The sequence below is a fragment of the Panthera tigris genome, chromosome B2 (assembly GCF_018350195.1).
Source record: "Panthera tigris isolate Pti1 chromosome B2, P.tigris_Pti1_mat1.1, whole genome shotgun sequence".
NCBI classification, from domain to species: domain Eukaryota; kingdom Metazoa; phylum Chordata; class Mammalia; order Carnivora; family Felidae; genus Panthera; species Panthera tigris.
The window spans coordinates 74,269,745-74,297,659 of record NC_056664.1 but is presented as its reverse complement, the minus strand read 5'-3'; the positions used below and the strand labels follow the sequence as shown (position 1 = coordinate 74,297,659).

The 27,915-nt window shown below is 37.4% G+C and overlaps 1 protein-coding gene across 7 annotated transcripts in view; it reads right to left on the bottom strand.

Annotated features, from left to right (window-relative positions):
- Positions 1-27,915, bottom strand: part of DOP1A (DOP1 leucine zipper like protein A) — a 113,107-nt gene that overhangs the window by 16,884 nt on the left and 68,308 nt on the right. For 3 of the 7 annotated variants that reach the window (XM_042986720.1, XM_042986723.1, XM_042986726.1), the window contains 12 exons: positions 25,211-25,832; positions 23,806-24,080; positions 22,447-22,599; positions 20,252-20,352; positions 18,678-18,937; positions 14,947-16,936; positions 14,007-14,118; positions 13,719-13,901; positions 11,797-11,922; positions 5,613-5,795; positions 3,953-4,008; positions 1,215-1,319 (listed from right to left, as the gene is read on the bottom strand). In XM_042986720.1, coding sequence (XP_042842654.1) covers positions 1,215-1,319; positions 3,953-4,008; positions 5,613-5,795; positions 11,797-11,922; positions 13,719-13,901; positions 14,007-14,118; positions 14,947-16,936; positions 18,678-18,937; positions 20,252-20,352; positions 22,447-22,599; positions 23,806-24,080; positions 25,211-25,832 — 4,166 coding nt within the window. The remainder of the gene's footprint in view (positions 1-1,214; positions 1,320-3,952; positions 4,009-5,612; positions 5,796-11,796; positions 11,923-13,718; positions 13,902-14,006; positions 14,119-14,946; positions 16,937-18,677; positions 18,938-20,251; positions 20,353-22,446; positions 22,600-23,805; positions 24,081-25,210; positions 25,833-27,915) is intronic. The other 4 variants (XM_042986721.1, XM_042986724.1, XM_042986725.1 and 1 more) reach the window with 3 other exon arrangements.

Below are 27,915 nucleotides of genomic sequence, written 5' to 3'. Positions count from 1 at the left end.
CCCCATCTTCCTTCATCTCTTTGGAAGAGTTCCTTGTGCCCTCTTAACTTACGTTTGCTTCTAGAACACGGAATATAGCCGGTTTTCTTCTAATTTTCTTCTATTTCCCTTTCTATCTCCTTTGCTAGTCCCTTTTCCTTTATTCTTTGTCTTGGTCCTGCAATTCCATCCTTAGTAGTTCATAGTCCCTACCTCCTACTTGAAACAGCATTCCTGGCCTAGCCTCCTTACCCTCTAATCCATTCTACTACTAACCTGCCACTCACGTCCCTCCTCAAGACCTGCCATTCACTCTCACCCCTGCCCAAGACCAAATTTCTCTTTTTTTTTTAATGTTTATTTGAGAGAGACAGAGAGAGACAGAGAGTGCGAGCAAGGGAGGGGCAGAGAGAGGAGGAGACACAGAATCCAAAGCAGACTCCAGGCTCTGGGCTGTGCCAACACAGAGCCCAACACAGAGCTTGACCCACGAACCATGAGATCATGACCTGATCTGAAGTCGGATGGTTGACCGACTTGAGCCACCCAGGTTGTCCCCCCCAAGACCAAATTTCTTAAGCTAAAATGTGAATCCTTCCCTATCCAGCTCCCATCTCCCTTTCCATCTCCCCACCATTCTGTTGCCAGTGCTCTACTCTAAGAACCAAACCAGACAACGCACCGTGCCCCAACATGCCCCTCCCATTCCTGTCTCCACAAAGGCTTGCTGCTCCTGCCAACTCCATTCACTGACCAGTATTTACTGGAGACATATTATGAACAATGGTAAGCGAAAAAACCGACACTGTCCATGACATCATGGTGCTTGCAGTTAAGTAAGAGTGACCGGAATTTATCAAATAATCCACTAAATTAGCAACATAGATAAGGAAACTCCAAAACAGAGAAAATGACTTTCCAAGACTGTTCATGTTCAGGGTCCTGAAGGCAAATGACTCCTGTATGAAGTTCCTCATCAGGCATCCTACTCATCCTTGAAGAAACTACTATAGTAAGGTTTGTTAGTGCATTTACATTTTGTATACACATAAACACACAGTTTTCTCCCTACACCCTTTTTTTACAGGCCTCAAATCACACATCTAGTTCTATATCTTGAAAATTCCAAGAGAAGACAGAGAGAACATGTGCTCACTCAAAACATCTGCTATTCAGCAATTAGGACAATGAACATTATTTTTTTCAAAATAATATTTTTAAGTGAAATTGCTTACCCAAGTATAAGAAACTGCCCTGGGGCTGGAAGACTCAGTTGTATGGAGTCTTTCAGAAGTATCAACAATGATGCCCAGCTATCCACTAAATTGGGCACTGGAATTCTGCAAGATAAATACAGTTTTGTATATATAGAGAGAGCCACAGTTAACTTTTATTTTCTTTATATTTTCCCACAGCCTTTACCACATTTTCCTACTAGTTTCTCTGAAACATTCCCTAAATTATTATAGACTATGATAGGACAAAATTCTTTTTTTTTTTTTTTTTTGTAGGTTTATTTTTTTTTATTTTTTATTTTTTTTATTTTTTAATATATGAAATTTACTGTCAAATTGGTTTCCATACAACACCCAGTGCTCATCCCAAAAGGTGCCCTCCTCAATACCCATCACCCACCCTGCCCTCCCTCCCACCCTGCCCTCCCTCCCACCCCCCATCAACCCTCAGTTTGTTCTCAGTTTTTAACAGTCTCTTATGCTTTGGCTCTCTCCCACTCTAACCTCTTTTTTTTTTTTTTTTTTTTTTTTCCTTCCCCTCCCCCATGGGTTTCTGTTACGTTTCTCAGGATCCACATAAGAGTGAAACCATATGGTATCTGTCTTTCTCTGTATGGCTTATTTCACTTAGCATCACACTCTCCAGTTCCATCCATGTTGCTACAAAAGGCCATATTTCATTTTTTCTCATTGCCACGTAGTATTCCATTGTGTATATAAACCACGATTTCTTTATCCATTCATCAGTTGATGGACATTTAGGCTCTTTCCATAATTTGGCTATTGTTGAGAGTGCCGCTATAAACACTGGGGTACAGGTGCCCCTATGCATCAGTACTCCTGTATCCCTTGGATAAATTCCTAGCAGTGCTATTGCTGGGTCATAGGGTAGGTCTATTTTTAATTTTCTGAGGAACCTCCACACTGCTTTCCAGAGCGGCTGCACCAATTTGCTTTCCCACCAACAGTGCAAGAGGGTTCCTGTTTCTCCACATCCTCTCCAGCATCTATAGTCTCCTGATTTCTTCATTTTGGCCACTCTGACTGGCGTGAGGTGGTATCTGAGTGTGGTTTTGATTTGTATTTCCCTGATAAGGAGCGACGTTGAACATCTTTTCATGTGCCTGTTGGCCATCCGGATGTCTTCTTTAGAGAAGTGTCTATTCATGTTTTCTGCCCATTTCTTCACTGGGTTATTTGTTTTTCGGGTGTGGAGTTTGATGAGCTCTTTATAGATTTTGGATACTAGCCCTTTGTCCGATGTGTCATTTGCAAATATCTTTTCCCATTCCGTTGGTTGCCTTTTAGTTTTGTTGGTTGTTTCCTTTGCTGTGCAGAAGCTTTTTATCTTCATAAGGTCCCAGTAATTCACTTTTGCTTTTAATTCCCTTGCCTTTGGGGATGTGCCGAGTAAGAGATTGCTACGGCTGAGGTCAGAGAGGTCTTTTCCTGCTTTCTCCTCTAAGGTTTTGATGGTTTCCTGTCTCACATTCAGGTCCTTTATCCATTTTGAGTTTATTTTTGTGAATGGTGTGAGAAAGTGGTCTAGTTTCAACCTTCTGCATGTTGCTGTCCAGTTCTCCCAGCACCATTTGTTAAAGAGACTGTCTTTTTTCCATTGGATGTTCTTTCCTGCTTTGTCAAAGATGAGTTGGCCATATGTTTGTGGGTCTAGTTCTGGGGTTTCTATTCTATTCCATTGGTCTATGTGTCTGTTTTTATGCCAATACCATGCTGTAGGACAAAATTCTTAAAAGCTCTTTATTTTCTACTATTGTTATATAAAAAGAAAACCAACATATTTAAAATATCCGGTGTAACTTAATTAGTATAGAAATTTTAATTGTGCTATAGAAATCCCAGTTTTTAATCACACGGACTCCCAAAAGTAAAATACAACTGGATTAAGTCTCAGTTGGATTACTGACATCATAGTCACCTGCTCTTGGCCCTATTCTCTCCACTTATCTCTTATTTTAGTTCTTTTTCCTTCACCTAGGAGTCTTTAGTTCATCTAAGGGAGAGTTACCAATCTATCCTGAACATCAGTCTCTCACCTCTAAAGATATTCAGATTATCTTTGTTTCAGTCTGGCCTTAACCCTAACACCTATATGTATCTAAGTTCAAACTATAGGTACTCTTTGCTCTAAATCACAATCAGTTTAAATATACTAGATAACCTGACTTTATAAATGTTAGTCATAGATCATAAACTGATGCCAGTTTGGTAATTAAAATGCATTTGCCCTCTACAGGAGGACATTAAGATTCAGGTTGTCCCATAAGTTTATCAAAATTGAAATCAACTGACTTCTGTTTAGGGGTCAGCTAAACACAAAACTGGAATACTAGAATGGGAAGATATTTTCTTTTCATCATTCCTAATATTAAAAAAAAAAAAGAATCAGATTAGATTACCACATATTCACCTATATCAAAATAATAATGGATTCAGTGGCGACAAGCATGGCTTCAAGAGTTGTAATTTCTCTTTTATATTTAAATGATTTTCTTACAATTCATTGTTTCAATACCATGTCTTCAATACCCGCAGGTCTTTAGGTTTGCAGGACCTACATGGCTGTGGGTCATTAACATACCCACTGACTTATATACATATATCCACAAAAGGAAAAATTAGCAATTTCTTGAATGAACTCAGCTGCCTTTCTCCTATATTCCAAACTTTTATACATTGTTAACGTAGTAAGGAGAGATCTACATCAGTTATCTTACCTTTGAATATAAGCATAGAAAAACTGAAGCATGCAGACTTCCAAAGAAAGGTGCTTCTATAAACAAAAGAAATCAATTTTACAGTGAAGAAAAATGCTGCCTTTGCTTTTTCATTATTGCAGCTACTCTGTACTTTACTGTCAAAACATTGAAAGAAAACAAAAACACTAGTTTGCCATTAAAAATGCCACTCAAGTCTTTCATTTAGTAGAAACAAACTTAACCTAAGAGCTATTTAAAAAGTTGAAAATGGATAGAAGAAATAAAGAGTCTCAATCGCCACCCCCTGTACACATCAAAAGTTGATACTCCAGCCATTACTTTCAAATGATCCATTTACTCTATAGCATCAATATGTTTTATTTTAATCACCTTATACTTGGTTGGTGCTATCAGAATTAGGTTGAAGATTTTCATGAAATTTGAATTTAAATCTATTTTACTACAAGTTTCTGTTAAATTAGTGTAGTTAGTTCAAATCTGAGACTAACCCCTAACATGAAGTTAAAGGACAGTGCCTAGAGTAACAGAAATTAGTAATAGGCAAGAAAATGATACTGATGTCCACTGACATTTATCAGTTTGTTCCTTTGCAGTACCAACTATCCCCTTGAAGGTTCCCCTTTATCACACAAAAATCAAGTGCCTAACGGATTCAGAACCCAGATCGAGAGCAAGAGGCAGCCGCTGGAGGGTGGTGGAAGCTGCTATTATTTGCTTCCAGGGTCTTTCATGCTTAGTCCAATGTCTGACACAAGCAGATGCTCAAAATACGATGCTGAACTGAGCTTGGACGTGCAAATTTAAAATCCTATGGCGAATGCTCCAGAGGTGATGTCACAACAGTAAACAAATTATTAAAAGTTAATATGGATACCGGCTATTCTGCACACAGAAGTATCCTCTTCCCATGGGCAATTCAACAAAAAAGATAAAACAAAAAAAATTAACATTTATATTTAATAAAGCAGATATGTGTGATAATTCTGTGAAGGATATGATTAGGTTTATTTGGCTTGGCTTAAAGTCCAACATTTGCAGGTGGTAAATATTTTCTTAGCAAATATGACCTCTCAATATTGCTAGAACAAAGAGCAGAAGTAGAGAAGTCCATAATTTTACTAATTTGCAGACTTTGTATCTGCCTAATTAGAGACAATAAACTGTGAGCACAGACTATGTTACTCATTTTCTGTAGCTCCTGCAAAGCACAGTTTTGTCAATAAATGACATGGAGTAGAGCTAACGTTACAGCAAAATGCTAGACATTTGTCCAAAGAGAAAGGAATAAAGAAGCTAAAAAAAAAAAAAAAAGCAACAGTTGAGGTAAGCAGACCTTGAGCACTGGTTTACATGTTCTCCCTTTAAATGACCAGAACCTCCCCCCCACCCAAGATTTTGGTCATAAACTCTGTAACTGCCTTAGAAGGTTCATATAAGAGATCTAAGCCATTAAGGGCTCTTCACCAGGTACAGGAATGATCACAATAGCAGTCACTGCAGAAGTTGATACATGTTTCTATTACAGGAGTGTGAGGGCAACATGCATTCCTCTCTGCAATCTGTAAGCATTAAAAGGACGTCACTGAACAAAAAATATCTTATCTCCAGCATTATTTCTGAAATAGAATTGTAAACAGCTCAGAAAAGCTCTTCTTACCTTGTCCTTGGCTATGGCTGGGGGCTGCTTTAAAACTTCTTTCACGGTCTGCATAACGGTTTCTGCTCTCATGACACTGATGGAGCGAACCAGTTCTACTAGTAAGAGCTGCTCTTCACTGGCTGCAGGTATGACCTGGATAAACACATCACTGCGGTTATGCACGTACGTGGGCACACAGGCCTTTTAAGAGAAATCACAGAATTAAGAGAATATTTCATGGCCTCTTTTTAATATAAAGGACTTTACAGGTCTCTTGATTAGGTAAAATATATGTACTTTTTATCAATACAATGTATACATCATTTCAAAAAATCAAATAGGACAGTAAGCTATGTCCTATCCTATATTTCACACCCTAGATCAACCATGCTCAACTCTTAGCTCTTTTCTTTTTGAGTAATACACACGGCTATTTTTAACTATTTTGTGTCTTTTTTTTTTTTTTTTTCCGATTTCCTACTGACTTCCTACCTCAGAAGACAAAAACTTAGCTCCCTTACATTTTTCTCCCTATCCTCCCAACATAGTTATGTTGTAATTTTATTTAAATAAATATCCAATATTCATATGACTATTTATGGTTGTACTATGTATTATACTGCCCTTACATTTCTTTCACTTTTTGTTTTTCCTAGAGCTAATAAACTGCTCTATTTTTGTTTGGTTTTCTCCATCTTGATCACAAATTCATCCTCAAATGCTCCAACAACTGTAAATCTCTCATTACATATTAAAATACATTAGGTAATTATTAATCTTCTACCTCTTCCTTTTCCTTTTTTTTTTTTTAAAGTTTATTTCAAGAGGGAGAGATAGAAAGCATGCACCCGCACAAACCAGGGAGAGGCAGAGAGAAAGGGAGAGAAAGAATCCCAAGCAACGTCCGTGCTGTCAGCACAGAGCCTCATGTAGGGCTTGACTTCAGTAACTGTGAGATCACGATCTGAGCTGAAATCAAGAGTCGGACACTTAACTGACCGAGCCACCCAGGTAGCCCCCCCTTTTTTTTTTTCCCTTAAGATATCTACTTGAGGTCTTTCTGCTCTCTTTCTGGGTTGGTACTCTGTAGGTTTGCATAGTAACATCTTGATAACTTTTCTGTGACCGTCAGCCTTCTGTGTCAGAACCCCTATTGCTTGGATCCCCCTATTTCTTGGTTTATTCCTCCTCTAATGGAGAGGATCTTCCAGGTGCTGAGAGAGGGGGAACTGATGGTAATGACTTTTTTAAAAAAATAGATATTGCATGGTTCAAAATGCTTTGAGTGACAGTTTGGGTTTAGCGTTATAACTTGAAACTGATTTTCCCATAATTTCCAGTGCTGCTCTTAACAAGTTTTATCATTTTTCCACTGAATAGGAACAGTATTTTCTCCGAAGAAGATTTTCAGATCTTTTATCTCCAATGTTCTGACATTACATGCTGATCTTTGAGTAAATCTCTTTTTTTCACAATGTCTGTGCAAACTCATTTCTTTCATTTCTGGAAAATTTCCTTGTACTATTTCGTTAAATTTTTCCCCGTCATTTTTTTGTTCTTTGTTTCTGCAAAAAGATACTGAGCCTCCAGTATCATTCTCCTAATTTTGTGATCTCATTTACCCTACTTCCCTATCTCTAAATTTATATTTTATTTCTAGTATTTATCTGCTTTGTTTTATATTCATGATGGGGCGCCTGGGTGGCTCAGTCAGTTAAGCGTCTGACTTTGGCTCAGGTCATGATCTCACAGCTCGTGGGTTTTGAGCCTCACATCGGGCTCTGTGCTGACAGAGCTCACACTCTGTCTCTTTCTCAAAAGAGAGAGACAGAGACAGAATGCGAGTAGGTTAGGGGTGGAAAGAGAGGGAGACAGAATCCGAAGCAGGACCCAGGCTCCGAGCTGTCAGCACAAGAGCCCGACGCGGGGCTCAAACTCACGAGCTGTGAGATCTTGACCTGAGTCGAAGTCGGACGCTCAACCAACTGAGCCACCCAGGAGCCCCAACATTAAAAATTTTTTAAAGAAGTTTTATATTCATGAACAATTTTAATTTTTGCAAATCTCTTTCTTATAATCTTATTTCATGGATGTAACATAGCTTCCCCTCTTAGAAAGGCACTGTTGTTATTACTTGAATGTTATTCTGTAACTTGCATTGTTTCTTTTGACTTTATCTAGTTGTTTTTCTCATTGTCTATCATATTAGAGACTTTCTTCATGTGACCAGTAATCCTTGGCTCTTTATTCGTATTTAAATGTGAGGAATAGTAATAAAGCTAATATTTACCAAGTGCTTATTAAGTGCCAGGCATTGCTCTAAGTGCCACATAAATATATTCTTCCAATTCTCACAACCTCATGAAGTAGTATACTTCTTCTCCAGGGTCATATTGTTAGGGATTAAAGTAAGGATTTGAACTGCATGGATCTGGTTTCAAAGTCTGTGCTGTTAACAACTACACTATTATTGCCTTTGAAAAAGGAATTAAAAAGTGATGGGAATTCAAGCATTTATGTGCAAGACTGATGGGTAGGGAGGCTTCCCTGTGTGGTGACTACAGCCTAGTGTTTTTGTTTTTTGCTTTGTTATTCATTTTTATTTTTTAATATAAAATTTATTGTCAAATTGGTTTCCATACAACACCCAGCAGTCATCCCAAAATGTGCCCTCCTCAATACCCATCACCCACCCCCCCCCATCAACCCTCTGTTTATTCTCAGTTTTTAAGAGTCTCTTATGGTTTGGCTCCATCCCTCTCTTTTTTTTGCCCTCCCCTTCCCCCATAGTCTTCTGTTAAGTTTCTCACGATCCACATAAGAGTGAAAACATATGGTATCTGTTTTTCTCTGTATGACTTATTTCACTTAGCATAACACTCTCCAGTTCCACCCACATTGCTACACATGGCCAGAATTCATTTTTTCTCATTGCCAAGTAGTATTCCATTGTATATATAAACCACAACTTCTTTATCCATTGATCAGTTGATGGACATTTAGGCTCTTCCCATAATTTGGCTATTATTGAAAGTGCTGCTATTAACATTGGGGTACAAGTGCCCCTATGCATGAGCACTCCTGTATCCCTGGGGTAAATTCTTAGCAGTGCTATTGCTGGGTCATAGGGTAGATCTATTTTTAATTTTTGGAGGAACCTCCACAGTTTTCCAGAGTGGCTGCACCAGTTTGCATTCCCACCAACAGTGCAAGAGGGTTCCCGTTTCTCCACATCCTCTCCAGCATCTATAGTCTCCTGATTTGTTCATTTTAACCACTCTGACTGGCATAAGGTGATATCTCAGTGTGGTTTTGATTTATATTTCCCTGATGAGGAGTGACATTGAGCATCTTTTCATGTGTCTGTTAGCCATCTGGATGTCTTCTTTAGAGAAGTGTCTATTCATTTCTTCACTGGATTATTTGTTTTTCGGGTGTGGAGTTTGGTGAGTTCTTTATAGATTTTGGATATTAGCCCTTTGTCTGATATGTCAATTGCAAATATCTTTTCCCATTCCATTGGTTGCCTTTTAGTTTTGTTGATGGTTTCCTTTGCAGTGCAGAAGCTTTTTATCTTCATGAGGTCCCAATAGTTCATTTTTGCTTTTAATTCCCTTGCCTTTGGGGATGTGTCAAATAAGAAATTGCTGTGGCTGAGGTCACAGAGGTTTTTTCCTGCTTTCTCCTCTAGGGTTTTGATGGTTTCCCGTCTCACATTCGGGTCCTTCATACATTTTGAGTTTATTTTTGTGAATGGTGTAAGAAAGTGGTCTAGTTTCATTCTTCTGCATGTTGCTGTCCAGTTCTCCCAGAACCATTTGTTAAAGAGACTGTCTTTTTTCCATTGGATATTCTTTCCCACTTTGTCAAAGATTAGTTTGCCATACTTTTGTGGATCCAATTCTGGAGTGTCTATTCTATTCCACTGGTCTATGTGTCTGTTTTTGTGCCAATACCATGCTGTCTTGATGATTACAGCTTTGTAGTAGAGGCTAAAGTCTGGGATTGTGATGCCTCCTGCTTTGGTCTTCTTCTTCAAAATTACTTTGGCTATTTGGGGTCTTTTGCGGTTCCATACAAATTTTAGGATTGTTTGTTCTAGCTTCGAGAAGAATGCTGGTGCAATTTTGATTGGGATTGCATTGAATGTGTACATTGCTTTGGGTAGTGTTGACATTTTAACAATATTTATTCTTCCAATCCATGAGCATGGAATGTTTTTCCATTTCTTAGTATCTTCTTCAATTTCCTTCATAAGCTTTCTATAGCTTTCAGCATACAGATCTTTTACATCTTTGGTTACGTTTATTCCTAGGTATTTTATGATTCTTGGTGCAATTGTGAATGGGATCAGTTTCTTTGTCTTTCTTTTGCTTCACTATTAGTGTATAAGAATGCAACTGATTTCGATCAGACAATAAAAGGAAATCAAAGGCATCAAAATTGGCAAAGACGGAGTCAAGCTTTCACTTTTTGCAGATGACATGGTATTATACATAGAAAACCCGACAGACTCCACCAAAAGTCTGCTAGAACTGATACATGAATTCAGCAAAGTCGCAGGATACAAAATTAATGTGCAGCCTGAGACTGGTGTTTTGTTAGTAGACTCAAAAACTTCAGCAACTATAGGTCTTTTTTTCTTGGTCAGGTCATTTTCCTAGAGGTGAATCCTCAAAATTCCTACCTAAGGGCAGTACTGCTTCCTGCCACCTCACTGGGGTGAGGCTGATGCCCATTTTTCAGTATGTAAACTTGTTGCAAATGCCCCTGTTTTCATCATGAAGTCTAATGTCTATCCCTGTGAATCTTGTGCTCTCAGGTTCAGAGCCTTTCTTGACCAAAGTCTTCACACAGCAAACTTGGCTCCAGTCTCTTGCTTGGGTAGGGTAAGAGAGTGGGTGGTGGCTTGGGTTGGGGAAAAGGGATCTAGAAGTGGTCTAGTTGTTCCTTATATAAATTTTCATTAATCCTCCAGATTTCACCCCATCCCAACACTTTGTCTTCAGAAGTACGTGACATTTCTGAGGCACCTGGGTAGCTCAGTCAGTTAAGTGTCTGACTTCAGCTCAGGTCATGATCTCACAGTTTCAAGAGTTCGAGCCCCGTGTCAGGCTCTGTGCTGTCAGAGCATGCTCCTGATTCTGTGTGTCCCTCTCTCTCTCTGCCCCTACTCTGCTCATGATCTGTCTCCCCAAAATAAATAAAAACATTAAAAAAAAAAAGTGCGTAAGATTTCTACTTCCAGAGACCATCTGTAGTTTTACAGGGGCAAGTGGTTCCTTTTTTACAGCAATGTAGACTATCAATTTTCTCTACTAAATCTGTTACCACACAGATCTGTTGTTTTTCATCTTGGAAAATTTTGTTGATACTTCTTATTTTTCTGTGGTCAACTCCCTCAAGTTCTGTCATTGTGGGTTTATGTCTTTCTAAATTCTTTTACTCTCATTTTTGAAAGAAGAGCAGAGAAAAATGCATGTGTTTGATATGCCTTGTTAAACCACAGGTCCTTGGCTGATTTTAAATAGTCCAGGATTTCTGTTCTGTCTAATGTAGTATCTGCTACTGGATCCTCACATGCAAAAAAGTGTCCTAAGTAGCAATGTTCATTTACTTTTATTCCTTTTGAAACTTCAACATATATGTAATGTGAAATCAGCACAAAAATAACAGATCAGAAACCTTAAACTAGACAAATCATATATCTTATGTGAATGTTAATTATTTAATAGCCTAATATTCTAATGAGCCACTATGTATTTCCAACAAAGAACACTTTTGAGCTTTCAAACTCACAAAGCAACAATTTCACATATACAATCCAGTTAAACCAATATACTAATTACATTTAGAAACAAACTCCTTAAGCTATCATGTCTTAATGAAAAACTAGTCAAGATGAAAACTCTCCATATCATTCCTAAATGATAAACATTTAAAAAATACACTGTACTATGTTAACTTTTCCCTCTAAAATATAGTTAATATCATACTAATTTCTTTTTTTTACATAAAATGATTATTTTTATACTCAAGGCATTTAGGCAATACATCATTATCTAAACCTATAGAAAAACTATTGTTTCCACTCCTCATCCCACCCCAGCCCCACTGCCATTAATGGAGACTTGAAAATTGGCATGTACTCACCAAATGCTTATCAAACGAAAATAAAAATATCAAATGGCTGAACACATACCTTGGTCCTGGTGGTCGTTTTGTTTTGTCTTCTTTCATTCCACACAAATGCAATAGCAGCCATAAAATGAACACCATGATTCATTGAAATGGGGCCCAATAATTCAAGGATCTGTTGTCTCAAGTTCTAAAACAATTTAAACAAATGACAAGTGGATTTTAGTTGTTTTTTTAAAAATAATATATAATACTTTCATGTTTTGCTACCTAAATAACAGTAGAGGAAATTTTAATAGTGTTAAGAGATGCAATCATGGTCATTTTAATTGGAAAAGAAAATTTCTATATTTGACACTATATAATGACACTATATAATGACAACTGCCAATCAGCCAAATGCAACAGTCTCTAGAAATAATAGGAAAACACTATATATGAAGTTCAATTACATTTGATGTCGATTTCTTTAAAAAAGAAAAGGGTTTTTTTTTTAAAGTAAAGTTATACAAAAGAAAAACAAAGTTTAATCTAAACCTAAGTACTTAGATAAAACTTTCTAATGGTGGAAAAGTTTCCACTCTTCTCCTTCCCTCAATTTCAGTTGTGCTCCCATTATTCCCAGATCTAGGGAGTCAGGTCAAGGAGTAAGAACAGGTAACTTGACAAAAGTTGTCAAATTCGACATATTATTATTCAATTGAATAATTGAATAATATGCCTTGAAATATAATTTTCCTCTAAATATAAAGTAGAAAATTTGGAAAATGCCTGAGTATGAGAAAAAAAAATTTTAAACTCAACCATTAATCACATCATCCTGAGATAATCACTATTACTACATTAATATATTACTATTACTACTATACTACATTATACTGCATATAATTTTTCATGTAATTATAAATATAAGATTTGTTCAATTATGTAACATGATAGTGTCAGTAGTTTTATACATTCTCCATCCACTAAGATTTTTTCAAAACTGCAATTATTAGGGGCCCCTGGGTGGCTCAGTCAGTTGAGCGTCCGACTTCAGCTCAGGTCATGATCTCACAGCTCTTGAGTTCGAGCCCCGCATCGGGCTCTGTGCTGAAAGCTCAGGGCCTGGAGCCTGCTTCAGATTCTGTGTTTCCTCTCTCTGCCCCTCCCTGACTTGTGCTCTCTCTCAAAAAATAAGTAAATATATAAAAAAAAAAAACTTAAAAAAAAAAAGTGCAATTATTAGGAGCTACATAATATAACACTAAAAGAGTTAATTTAACCTTTTCCTTATTTACTGTTTAGGATCTTTGTGCCACTAAATAAGGCTATAAAGATATATAAAGATATCTATCTATCCATCTATCTATAATATATCTTTGCCTAATTTTGATTGCCTTAGAACTGATTACTAAAGTAGCTTACTAGGTCAGACTACCAAATTTTTTAAGTTCTCTGTACATGTTGCTAAACTGTTTTCCAGGAGGACTTTGCATATTAAAATGTCAACTTTAAAAATCCTCAATAAAGGGAACAAAATTATAATATGTATGAACGAACCTCAAAAACATTTTGTCACATAAAAGAAGCCAGATACAAAAGACTAAATAACATGTGATTTCATTTATAAAAAATGTCCAAAAAAACCAAACTTATATGTAGAGAAAACAGGTTAATGGTTGGTTGGAGTTGGTGATGAAAATAGGGAGTGACTGCAAATGGGCCCTGGAATCTTTTTGCGGTGATGAACATGTTCAAAAATTGTGGTGACAATGTACTAGAAAACTGTCCATGTACTAAGAAAAAAAAATCATTGTACTGTATACACTTAAAATGGGTGAAATTTGTGATATATTTCTCAATGAAATAGTTAAAATTATTTGAGAATTAATTAATTTATGCAGCATGCTGCATACAATCTTTTCACGAGATGGTGAATACAATCTTTAGGAAAGTCCTTGAATGCTCTCTTGAGCTCCACAGATGAAGTGTGAATTGTCTAACCTTTGTGGCTCCAAGATTAATAGTGGTGACAGATGCAGAGGCAGCAACAGCCATCTTTTCTGAGGAATCAGCCTGATGCAGGATGCTCCAGAGCAAAGTCACAGAGGACATGATCATGTGAAGGATGGAGAGGATTCCACTGCGGGCTTCAAACAAGTGTTTTTGGTCTACGTTGACCAAAAGCTATTAAAGTCAGGGGAAAAATACATATCACTTACTGAAGTTTATAAGTGGCTACTTACTAGACCTCAGTCTTGAAAAAGGAATCAAATATTTGTGCAGTCTTACTTGGTGATACTGAGTAGTAGGATCCAACAAACAGTAATGAATAATGGCTGTGATCCCTTCTAAAAGAGTAAGAATCATATCTGGTGGAATGATTGATGCCATCCACAGAGGCCTGAAATAAAATGTACTCAGTTGAACACAAGTTCTGTGAAAGACAAATTCATGTTTTAATCAATGGTAAATGTCCAGCATGTGCTAGGCACAGAGTAGGTGCTCAATAAAAATTACATAAATAAATGACTAAGAGCATAAATTAGAAGCTTTTACATCCCAATCTATGAAGTGAGTGAGTTGTACTAGAGTTCTTTGGCTAAACAAATTCAATACAAAGTAAACAAATATAGCTAGTAAATCTCTAGCAACTGTGTAACAGCAGGCATATCAATATTAACTGATAAAGGCAATTTTCTTATATTTTACATGTAATAGCTAAGGTTATATAGGAGATTAAATACTAGTCGATGAAACATTTGACTAATTTCTGACAGACTAATTGAACACGGGGATACAGGTGGAATTCACCACTAAACCATGAAGATCAGAAACAAGAAATAAAATCAGACAGGAAAGCAATTATTTTTAATTTAAAATTAATTTTAGTGTGCAATTAATTTCTACTTAGATAATTTATCATTTAAAACTAGGGAAACCCTTTGCTGGGCTTTGTATTAGTTTCGCCAGCTCGTTCAAGAACATCTAAATTAATGTTTCTTCCCTTAGGAGAAAAAAGGCCTCTTTAAATCTTCCTCCTCCTTTCCATACTTAATTCTTTTATTGACACTCTTCCTCAGGGTGAGTTTCCTTCTTCGTGAAAATAATATACTATTTGTAACCTACTGATACCATTAATTTATGTACTCAAATTATAACGGACTTTCTGGATGATTAAGTAGTCCTAATGTGAAAAATGTCCATGATAAAGTTAAAAATCAATGCTTACCTACTATCAGATAATCCTGTTTCGTATTTGTACTGCTGAATTAGATTATCTAAATTTCTGCAAAGCTGTAGTGTCACAGAAACAACCACTCTCTGTAGAACTTTTCCCATGTAAGGCAGAGTAGATGTGATTAAACCAATCCACTGTGGGTGCATCTTACAAGCACAGTGTTGATGCAAAGCTCGTATTACTGCACAGAGGAACATGCCTTGACATGTAATTGGCTGAGCATGCAAATACTGAAGAGAAGTCATGGGCTGATGGGGATTGATGTGTTCCAGGTCAGATACAACGAAATCGAAACCCGTTTCATTCTCTTCGGGGATAGTCATTACCCGGTGTTCTAGAACAATGAGCCTCTGAAGCACTTTAAGAAGCTGTGACTGGAGTGTGCTGCCATTGTCAAATTCATCCTCTGAGAAATTGATAAGGCTGTCTTCTGAGAAACCTTCTTCCACGGCAACCATGTTTTTACCTGCCATTTTCTCACTATGCCATTTCTGTGCACTAAAGATAGATGACAGCAAACAGTGAAGAATCACTTTCTGAACTTTGCACTTAGATAACATGTCAGAGATAAAACTAGGGAAACCCTTTGCTGAGCTTTCTATTACTTTTGCCAGCTCAGTAAAGAGAAGTGTCAAAATTTCTATGCTCATCATCTGCATGTTTCGATTGCCTATTAAATCTTGTGCAGTGACCTTGACGTGAGTTGGGTAATGGCTTCTCATGTAATATAAGCAGAGAGAAATAAGAATTTCTATGTACATAGAACTCCGGAAGTTATGATTAGAGTCTACTGGAATGTGACTATAAAAGTCTTTGCCCATAACAGAAATCCGGTGTCTGGCCAAGAGATTCTGAAGCAGAGACAACTGAGGGGTATATGCATTATTTACACTAGTGGTTGAAATGGCATTTACAAAAGTAATAGGGTTAGTTTTCAGGATGGCTTTGATGGCAGAAAAAGCATACAGAGTCCTTGATGAATCATACAACTGGAGATACAGAAGCACATGCTGATAGAGTGGGTGGATGTTGAAATGGGGAGATTTCCGTGATCCTGGAGAACCCATATCACTCTCAATTTCAGAAATCTCTCCTTCTCCACAGCTGTACCAGTTCTCTAAATCCAGACCATCGCTGAAGAATACACTGGTTTGTTTGAGTTTTTCATTTGAAGCTTTTTTCTTGTCGTCATCCTTTTTTCTGGCAAGTTTTACTTTAGGTTTTGCTCCCGGTTGTTTACCTGACTCCTTAACAATGGTCTCTTTCTCGGAGACTTTTTCTGATAATTTTTCTTTGAAGCTGAACTGAATACTGCTGTGACTCCTCTGCCTGGATTTAGTTTCTATGGAAGCAACATTAGAGTCCTGGAGAATCTGTGTGGTTCCTGAAATACAAGGTGAGGAACTATTTCTGGAGATTCCATTTGCCACACACTCACGGCCTCCCTCTGCAGACACAGCCAGCAACTGAGAACTGTCGTTACTCAGCAAAGCACTCTGACCCTGTGGAGCAGACTGCTCGTCAGTTTTAAGAGCCTCCTCACCTGGACCTACATCACTGTACTCTGGGGGCACAGCTTCCATTTCTAGCTGAGAAGTCAATGATGCAGATTCTGCTTCGAGGCCACTTACGACTTTACATATCAGGTCAAACACTACCTGCTGAACATCATCATCTGGGGAGCTTGCACCTGGCACTTGAGAATCTTCTTGGGCGTTCACATTTTCAGGATCTACTTCGTAACTCAAGTTGTCCCCAGCAGAGGACTGTGAGCATCCAGAGTCGGAACTCTGAAGTACTTCTATCTGCTGGTCTGGAAGATCAAAATCAGATACAACCATTGGAATTGTCTCACTGCTGGTACTTAGAAGGGAAAGTCTGTCACTCAATGGATTAACAGTGAGACTAAAGTTCTCTATTTCGTCCATAGTGAGTGGCTTTTCACCACTTCCTTTAGATGCAATGAGTTGTACTTGGCTTACTGGCATATGAGAAAAATAGTAAAGAAGGAAAAAGATAAAATACATTAAAATGATTGAAATGTAGACTGAACTCAAGATTCTTAATCATTAGCTTCATCACCTTATACCTTCCTACGAAAATTACATTTTGTTACTATTTTAGACCCTTTAAGTTAGAAAATTATGTAGATGACTATTAACTAGAATTTAGTAAAGACAACTCAACAATAGAAGGAGTATTATTTAATTGAATTAAATAAAACAACACATTAAAAACAGCTACAATATCAAAATTTGCCCTTACTCCCAAATAAGGTATCTTTTTTTTACTGCAGTTCAAAATTTTGTTTTTTCCTCCCTGTGTAATATTTCCCTTAATTATTTTATTTCTAAGAATTCAAATACTTCAGTAGTGGATATGTATATATATACACACATACATATATGTATATATATACACACACATATATAAGCTTGATTTCAATAAAATTCAATATTTACAAATTATCAACATTATCAATATTCAACATTTATGAATTATAAGTAGGGCCCTAAATCAAGAGACAATGAGGGTGAGAGAAGGAAAAGACATCATTGCTCCCTCTAGAGTTTGAACTTGGTAGGGGATCACAAATATATTCATCCATTTCTGTACTTTTTGGAGAGCATACAGTGCTGATGGCATTCTTTTAAGAAAGAGCAAAAGGCTTAGTTCCATATGAGTATTACAAAGCAAATGTTATAGAATTCAGGGAAAGCATCATGACCCTACAGGTAAGGAGATCAATCTCGGAGGAAAGGTGAGAATTCAGCAGACAGGCAGGAATGGCAGCGGGTAAAGGGCTAGCAGAAAGAAGTTCAGGCAATAGGAAGGGTAGAACATGCTCTGAGAAGACTCAGGGGAAGCAGTGGAAAGTCGGGCTCTATAGAGGGCTCTGTCCATACTCTGTAGAAACACATTAAAGATGAAATGGGGGCATGACGGTGTAGCTGCAGCTTCATCACACAGCAGCCATGGGACTTTGAGAAAGCCCTGGCCCGCTAAGCATCTCTACCTGCTCGGTAAAATGACCTTTTTATTACTGACCTCCCAGGATTATTAGTCAAGATGTGAATGAGTTTTGTGAGAATCTTTTGTCCCTAAAGTATAATAAGTTAATCTAAGGACCCATTATCACTGTATTGTAGATGTCCTCACTCGACAATTTGTAAAATGTAGACTTCCAAGTAATAATAGTGAACACCTAACTAACACTTATGATAGGCCAGTCTGCACTAAACATTTGTAGACATTTGTTTGCAGTCACAAACAGGACTATGTGTTATGTTCACAATGAAGCCTGGAAAGGTGGGTACTACTATTCCCATTTCACAGATGAGGAAAATGACTCATGAAATACAAATGGGCATTACAAGCTTTTTTTTTTATTCCCAGTGAAGTATCTCTAGAGCCTCGCAAAACCAAAATTGCTCATTAAACTCTAAAGGTATTCCATCAAAATTGAAGACTGTCTCTGAAAGCTGTGCTGACTCCTTCCTTGAAAGAGTCAACTGATAAGAGAAATCCAAGTCCTCTAAGATGACCATTGATGAAGTACATTCTGGCATGGGCCCACGTGAGCACTGCCAGTACACATGGACGGGAGAAAATAAGTCCATGGAGAAAACCTCACTGTTGCCAATCACTATTGTGTTCACTTCTCATTTCATTTTAATAACTTAATTCTAAATAAAGCTGTTCTACTTCCATGTGATATTCACCATTGCTGCAGGCAAAATTTTGCATGAAATGCTTGTCACTCTCTTCTCCGGGATAATAGGGAGCCTTATTCCAATAGCGTTCTGCTTGTACACGCTGCACTGAAACCCTCTGAGTTTTGGGATGAAGCAGGAGCAATAGCAATGGTTCCAAAACTCTTGCAATATCATGTCTTTGTAGCACTTGGTTCAGCCAGGCTTGTCCCACAGAGCTGGTGGAACCATCGAGACTGTTAAGGCTATCTAACATGATGAACAGTGACCTACAATAAACACCAATAATTAAAACAAAGAACAAAACATCTACTTTAATTGTCACACTCTAGTTTTTCTTAAACCAATATTACTGTAAGTTTCATTTTTAATTAACTTTTTAAAAGTAGTCATACTTCAGAAAAACTTTTGACCACATCATTTTAATAATCTTAATCCCTACAGTCTCAGTAGATATGAAAAAGGAGAAAATCATCTTTTCCCTTTTCTTATATACTTGTGTTTTAATTTCCCAAGCATACATTACTTTTGTAAGATAAGTACTAATGAACAAGGGAGAAAAAAAACTTAGTTTTGTTTCACCAATGTACTCCTGCTCATATCACCAAATACTGAACTCTGTGCAAGTTAACACTACTTCCATGCTCTGCTGTGCCCAATCTCTTTATGAGGCAAACCTGTGTGCTTAACTCAAAGAAAGAACTTCTGTGAAAGTTATGGAGGTATGGCTTGGAATCTGAAAACCCGAGATTCAAATCTGGGCTACCAGCTCTACATCATGTGTGGTCTTGGGCAAGACACTTATTTCTCTGGTCCTTCAGTGCCTCACTTGGATGATGAGAAAAGGCAGTCACCAAATGAGAGATGGTATTTGTAAAGTACCTAGGCCAAAGGCATAGTTCATTGTACTAGTTCAATACCAAATCACTTAAAAATGGTGATGTTGAAAAAGTAATGTCTGAATAATGTCCAGTAAAGCACATATCTGATCCTGGGCTGGGCTTTAAGCAGTCACATCTGTGGCCTCCTCTATGGTGGTGAGACTGCTATCCTGGGCCAGTATCTCAGTCTACCTATACATAGCATCTCCTTGGAAGTTAAGGCAAACCTCATATTTGGGGGATGAGTCATCTCGAGTGGTATAGACAAGTAGCAAAACTACTCTCAGGCAGCTGCAGGTTCTCTGAATCCATGGAAGGGGTGTATATTTTAGCTTTAGACTTATGATGTCCAGTTCAGGCAGAAGACTGAAAATAACTGTTAGAGAAACAGTTACATCATCTACTGTTTATGTTGAAATTTCTCTGTGAATACAGACCCATTGCTGTATCCCTGACACCTAGAATGCTGCCTGGCACATAGCAGGGGTCTTGTTGAATAGTCATCCAGTAAAAGAAAGGGGATCTGGGTGCTTCAAAGCCATGCATTTTAATATAGCTTAGATTTTTTAAAAAATAATTTATAAGCTCTCTTTATAATATCTGTAGATTGCTATCTTGCACCCCTGCCAATTAGGCAGAGGATTCAAGAAAAGAGACACTGAAATACCTGACTGTAAAATCCGAGTATCAAATGTAACCAACCTGTCAAAAGAACGTGCAAAAGATGACGACTTATTTATATGGAGATCCCTTGTCAGATGCCAAAGAACTGCAAACTTTGCATGTGCTTCCATCCTTATTTTCTGAGGAGGAATATGGGAGATTAAATTATTTTTTTCTTCCTTAAAGATATTAAGCGATTTTATCAAAATCAAAATAGCAATTTAAGAGACAGTATTAGGTTCGATGTTCACAGTACTCACTACACCACACAATAAAACTATTTTTATGAAAGTAGAAATGTAAAAAAAAAAAAACAAAAAAAACTTAGAAATATTAAACCTAAAAAGTCATCTCACACTACCTCAGAAATTGTTTTTAGTTTAGACTAGGTAACCAGTTTTCTAGATTATTATGTAACAGGGGATGGAAAAAGCTAATAATGTGCATGTTATAATATCTTCAGTATTGGAAGCATTTTTCCCTTATTTTAACAAAAATAGTAGTCAAAATTTATTTTATTATACCCTACAATTTATTTTTGCTCCCAGAAATTATATATTATCTCAAATGAATTGATCACTACTTATAAAGCTGGCTTATTAGATTCAAAAATTTAGACACCTAAAAAATTATTTCTATAAGAAAAACATCATTTTGAGATTATTTGGAAAATGTTAAGTGTTATGGTAACAATGGACAGAATAATGGAAAAATAAATGATTTAGAAAGACCAGCACTTGGTGTTAGATAATGAACATAAATGAATATAAATCAGGTAGAAACTGTGAAGTTATCAAGCTTTTCATAGTGTTCCTGTAGCATCTGTGGAATTCTTCAAGTAAAAGCCCTCCAAAATCAGGGACTGTAACGGTCTCAATTGTTTGTGATTAATTTGAGGGGTGCTTCCTTTTTTTCTATGGGTCTAATACATGCTTTTCCTATGAAGCCCATGTTTATACATCAACATATTAAAAAGTAATAACAGTATCTTAATTTTTTTTTCATGGATGTATAATACCTTTATTCAGAAGTTAGTATTTCTTTAGAAATGTTACACAAGTAAACAGGTATATAATTTGTCCTAGATTTACACTTAATGTAAACAAATTAAATGCCAAGTCTTTATTAAACATTTTATTCCTAAAAATTTTTGAGAAAATGTGTTGAAGCAGAAATAGAATTTTAACATTTTTCTTGCAATAAACTTTCATGCCTCTCATATTCTGCTTCATTTGCCACTTCCTTCCTGGACAAAAGCTTCATTTACTTAACCCTATGCCTTTCTGAATGACTCAAACTCACTTGCATTTAGAGTTCTTAAAAATTAGGGTGATACATCTCTAAAAGCTGTTCAATAAAATCTTTGATTTATGTTACAGACAAGGCATGGGACAATCACACACTTCATTAAACTGCCCCAAAGAGATCAACCAGATTGAAAGTTCCAGCTTGTCAGGTGTACCAATGACTCTATCACCTTTACTCTCACTGACTTATTGACCATTTCATGTACATTGGGATACAAAATCCTTATTGTGGATACTATAATACAAATAATATAATCTCATATATTAGCATTCTATGGCTTATAAATGTAACTTCACACATACAGCATTTCACATACATCAGTTAATATATGCATAGTTCCATAACCAAGGCTACTGCTTCCTCTTTAAATGGTCTAAGAACTTGGACCAGCAACAACTTTAACCATCACTGCCTACAAATGGTGTCCTGAACCAAGAAATAAACCTAGTATTTGATTTTGGGTTACTAGATTTTTCATATTACTGATGCTTTTGCAAAGAACTTTCTTCTAAAGGACAAAATGGAGTGCCTGTGTGGCTCAGTAGGATGAGCATGTAACTAGTGATTTCTGCTCAGGTAATGACTCAGGGTTGTGGGACTGAGCCCCACACTGGGCTCTATACTGGGCATGGAGCCTGCTTAAGATTCTCTCTCTCCCTCTGTCCCACCCCGCTTGGGTGTGTGCACTCTCTCTCAAAAAAATAAAATAAAATGAAGATAAGATAAAATTAAATTAAATTAAATAAATAAAATTAAAAAGGACAGAACAAATTTGTTTTAAACATATGAAGATCACTCTGAATGAATTTACACAATCTCTAATCAGATACTAGCTACAATAATTTTCTTACAGTTTCTTTAATTTACCTTTTGGTATAATGGGAGTCGGGTAGGTGGGGGTGGGTCAAGATGAAAAAAGAATTTACCTTATCTTTATGGGTTAACTGCTGACTTATAACATCCTCACAGATGCTAGAAGAAGGAACCAAGTTATGTAGTTGATAAAACAGTTCCACACTTTTCTGATGGTGCTGAGGTGTCCTATCTCCCAGCTGATCCCACAATGTTAAAGCTACATGCTACAGAAAAAGATTGTCAAAGTGACAGTGTTACCAAACCACACATTAAAACTTATTTAGTAAGCATTTCCTGTTAGGTACAAACAAGCCTCTGAATGCCATTCAAGGTCTTCAATGTTCATTATGCTACAAGGATGAGATTTAAAAGTATAGCTTTCCATGTGCTCACTTTTTGGTCATCGAGGTCGTTAGAACCTCTTAAGATAGACCTTTAATGATTATTTTTATTCTTTTAAGATCCCTCCCTAATGATACTTATTTTAAACATCAAACATGGAAGAACTTTCTGCAGGGCCCAGAGAAGACCCCACTTCACTATTTTAGTGACATTTAGTAAAGTGCCGCTAGAATACATTATCCTTAAGAGGATACAAATCTCACATTGAATACAATATTTATGGTTATAGGTTACAAAGTAAAATATAATTTACAGTTCAAATATCCAAATTACTGAAGCTTATATAAAACAGGTTGTATGTATTTTAGAGCTACACATGTTAACAAAGCACTTGATGATCTATGACAACATTAATAAAAACGTAACCATCTTCAGGGTTTACTGTTGTACCGTTGTTACAGAAACCAACTTTAGCAGCAAGGACTATCTGGTGGGGCACAATGACTTGAACTGAGATAAAATTAAAACAATTTTTTTTATGTATAAAGCATCTACCTGCCTAATATGTAATACAATCCAATATACTTAATGTTCTTTCTATGTAGAGGGTATCATCTATACTGCTGTGATAAAAATCAAAAACTGTATTTTTTTTTTTTTCTGAATGGCATCATATACCACAGATGATAATCAAACAATACAGAGTCAGAAAAATTTTTCCTGGGAGTTTTGGAGAGCTGAGGTTATACTCTATGAAAAGCAAAAGTGTCATAAGCACGTCATGTCGAAATAAGTTTTATTGTATAAATGGACTTAACCTCTTTTTTAGCTGAAATTACTCCTTCTGTGGCTTTGGAGGCTTAATACTTGCCTTCCCTAACCTCATCCTCATCTCCTCTCATCCTTTTTCCCTCTAGCAAAACTGGGGACAAGATTGGCAAAGCAGTACAGATGAAGTGTGGTATCATTTTCTAGACATTGTAATATTAACAGGTATTCAACGAAGCCTGATTATCATCTTTCAGATCTCTGGTAAGCAATCTAAGTCAAGTACCACCTTAGTCATGCATGTATTCCTCAGAATTTACCTTGAAAAATTCAGTCTTCTCAGCAATGTATCTCAGATTGCCTGGAGTGAGGGGAGGTCTAATAACTACCGCCACTCTTCCCTGGTTTGGACTTAAGGGCTGTGCAGGCTCCACACTGTTGATGTTCTCCCCAGTGACCATGGCCACAGACTGAGTCAGTCCCACCAGGTCCATGACTAATGAAATAGCAACACTCTGCACACTGAAATCACTTGCTTGGCTGCAAGCGTTCATCAGGGTCTGGAGCCACAGCGGAGGCTGCACGTGCTCCCAGTCTGAAACAAAAGATGGAAGATGGAGTTCATCACACTAAACCTTTCACACATACACCAACGTCCAGGTACATTTCAAAACAAAGCACCTCTTCTCAACACTTTTAGGCCTTGATCTGTTAGTAAAACCAAGGTTTCTCACCTAGACTGGAGCTTTAAGAAAATAAAGCAGCAACAAGAATCCCATACACTTTTTTAGTATGTAATTTTCCTTTGCCACATCATATAATGTATTCCCCTGTCCTAAAAAACAGTATATTAACCAACAGATATTATGTAGTACTCACTCACTGCACTCTGTATGCATATATAAAAATTTAAATAATGGTAAACTCTTATATTAGTCTTAATAAAGGAAACCAATGGGGGCGCCTGGGTGGCGCAGTCGGTTAAGCGTCTGACTTCAGCCAGGTCACGATCTCGCGGTCCGTGAGTTCGAGCCCCGCGTCAGGCTCTGGGCTGATGGCTCGGAGCCTGGAGCCTGTTTCCGATTCTGTGTCTCCCTCTCTCTCTGCCCCTCCCCCGTTCATGCTCTGTCTCTCTCTGTCCCAAAAATAAAAAAAAATAAAAAACGTTGAAAAAAAAAATTTAAAAAAAAAAAAAAAAAAAAAAAAAAAAGGAAACCAATGGATCTAAATGATATGTTACTTTTCTCCAGAGAAAGAAGTTAATTTCCTTCTTACCTTCAACTCACTTGTAAGTACACTGTGAAAGACATCAAAATCACACAATTTTCCAATATGCCAACATGTATTATCTCCCCATAAAGACAATATTTCACTAAAAATACTAGGGGTGCCTAAAAAAATTAGGGGTGGTACAGTCAGTCAAGCATCTGAATTCAGCTTAGGTCATGATCTCAGAGTTCGTGAGTTCAAGCCCTGCATTGGGCACTGCACCTATCATGTAGAGCCTGCCTGGGATTCTCTCTCTCTCTCTGTCCCTCCCCTACTTTTGCGCTCTCTCAAAATAATAAATAATTTTTAAAAATCTACAAATTAAAATAACACTTTAAAAAATTAACTGGCTAAAAAAAATCTTAGTTTTAATTCTGAGTGTTTTAAAAAAAAAAAGTAAATAAAAAGCATGCTATAAAAAAGATTCAAATATAAATAAAACCAAGATGACCTTACCAGTCTCAGACTTCTCAGAATGTAGGTCTGAAGTATGGTTCCCCTCAGCAATGTAAACTGGGAAACTGGAGCACTCCAGGAAGAGCTGGCAGGCAGAAAGGAAGGCAGAAAGGTATTCTTTTGAAGTTTTCTGTTTACTTATGTTTCTCTCCTTTACATCTCCATGGGAATCCCTATCCCATTTTGAAGTCTCTTCTTGCTCTCTACTGAGATCCCCTGAATGCTCTGTAGCCAAAGCCTGAGAAAAAGAGTTGCCCTGAATGATGTAGAGGTTGATAAGTCTAGTGAGAAACTGCTGGACATACTCCAAGCAACACTGCATTGCAGTTTTTTGGGCTGTCTTCCCACTTCGGGGTGCTGTGCCCTGGGTGACTATGGAAGGGGCCTGGATGATGGTTTCTTCAGATCCTACGGTGGAGGCCGTTTCGGTCTCAGAGGATGTGCTACCGATGGGAATGGCAGCTGTTCCCTGCCCCTCACTCAGGTCTCTGTCGATATCATCACTTCGGTCTGCTTGATACTGTATAAACTCAGTAAATCCACTCTCTGATGATCGACTGCTTGGTGGGTTTTCTCCATCTTCAAATACTTCAGTAGGATTTTCAAGAGACACTGATGATACCTGGTAGTGATTAAAAAGAGCAAAGGCTAAGTGATTAAATGCATATATTAGAAATTAAAAATTAGAAATGGCCACATTGAGAGAAGTCAGTTTAGATTACATGGTTCAAAACTTAATCTACACGTTCGGCTGAATCTTAGAGCAGTTTCTACAACTGATTCATATTTCTATGATAATAGGGAATACTGGTACAGTTCTAATGAATATATTAAAATAAACTCGGGGCACAAGGGTGGCTCAGTTAAGCATCTGACTTCAGCTGAGGTCACTATCTCATGGTTCATGAGTTTGGGCCCCTCATCTGTGCTGACAGTGCAGAGCCTGCTTCAGATCCTCTGTCTCCCTCTCTCTCTAACCCTCCCCAGCTGGTGCTTTCTCTCTCAAAAATAAAATTAAAACATTAAAAATAAATAAACTCATTCATTAAGAATTATCTGCTGTATGCAAAGATTTGGTTTTTGAAGGCAAAATATGCATATAGCACAAATCTCTAACATCTATATCCCTATTTTCAAACAACTGACAATTTATTCAATCTGCTTCACGAAATCACTTTCCTAATGTCTAAATGAGGCAAGGAATGAGACATTTTAAAAACTAGAAATAAATTCTAATAGGTCATCTGTTCAATAATCATGAATGTGAAATTTCTATGTGAAATGTATAAAATGCTACTTAAATGGTTACCATTAATCTTACATTCTTTTAACAGTTACTGAACCTATGTTACATGGCAGACACTGTATTGTGTACCAGGAACAAAAAGATAGTTTGTAATCTAAGGGAGAAGACCATAAGTTATAATATAAACAAAAATGGACCAGGTACTGGAATAGAGCTGGAATGAATTAATCGTCCCCTTCCTACAAAGACTGGATAAGTACAATCATCAAACATATTTTTGGATATAGTTTAAGGAAACAAAAGTTGTACATATCATGAATTGCTTGGGGACTTTGCCAGAGCATAATGTGAACTTGAATGAGATTACTTTTTAGTGACTAAAAAGGGGTATTATTGAAGATTACAGAAGATACAAACTAATTGTTCTGCTGCTACAAAGCTGGGCCTCACCCACTGTTCCTTGCTTCAGTAAATGACATCACCATTCATCAAATCAGAAGACGGAAATCTAGGGGTGATCCCTGGGATCTTCTCCATCTTTTCTTGGCACTTCCCCTATATCCACTTCAGAATAGTGGTTAAGAGTACTGGCCATGAGTCAGCTAAGGTTCAGCCACTTACTAGCTTGGCAAGTTATTTAACCTCTCTAAAATCTCAGTTTCCTGATAAGTATAATGGAGATAACAATAGTTCCTACATTTTACAGTTGCTATGAGAATTAAGTAAAACAGTATATCTAAAGCACGTGGTTTAGTACCTGCCAGTTTGATTTTTTTTTTTTTTTAACGTTTACTTATTTTTGAGACAGAGAGAGACAGAGCATGAACGGGGGAGGGTCAGAGAGAGGGAGACACAGAATCTGAAACAGGCTCCAGGCTCTGAGCTGTCAGCACAGAGCCCAACGCGGGGCTCGAACTCACAGACCGCGAGATCATGACCCGAGCCGAAGTCGGCCGCTCAACCGACTGAGCCACCCAGGCGCCCCTAGTACCTGCCAGTTTGTAAATAAACATTCAAAAAATGTTTGTGATCACTTATTACCCTTACCAAACTATTACTAGGTCTGATTTTTTTTTTTTAATTTATTTTGAGAGAGAGAGAGAAAGGGAGCGCACATGCACACAAGTGAGCAGGGAGGGGCAGAGAAAGAATCTTAAGCAGTTTCCAAGCCTAGTGAGGAGCCTGATGTGGGGCTTGATCTCACGAACTGTGAGACCATGACCTGAGCCGAAATCAAGAGTAGGATGCTTAACTGCTTAACCGACTGAGCCACCCAGGCACCCTGAATTTTTCTCTTAAATGTCTGGCTAATCTATCCATTCCTGTGTGTTCACTCCTGCATCTTGTCAGCACATTACCACCACCTCTCACCTGCACTACTGCAGGTCTCCCCACATCCACTTTATTTCTGAGATCCATGCTCCATACTGCAAAGTAATTTATCTCTTATAGAAGTCTT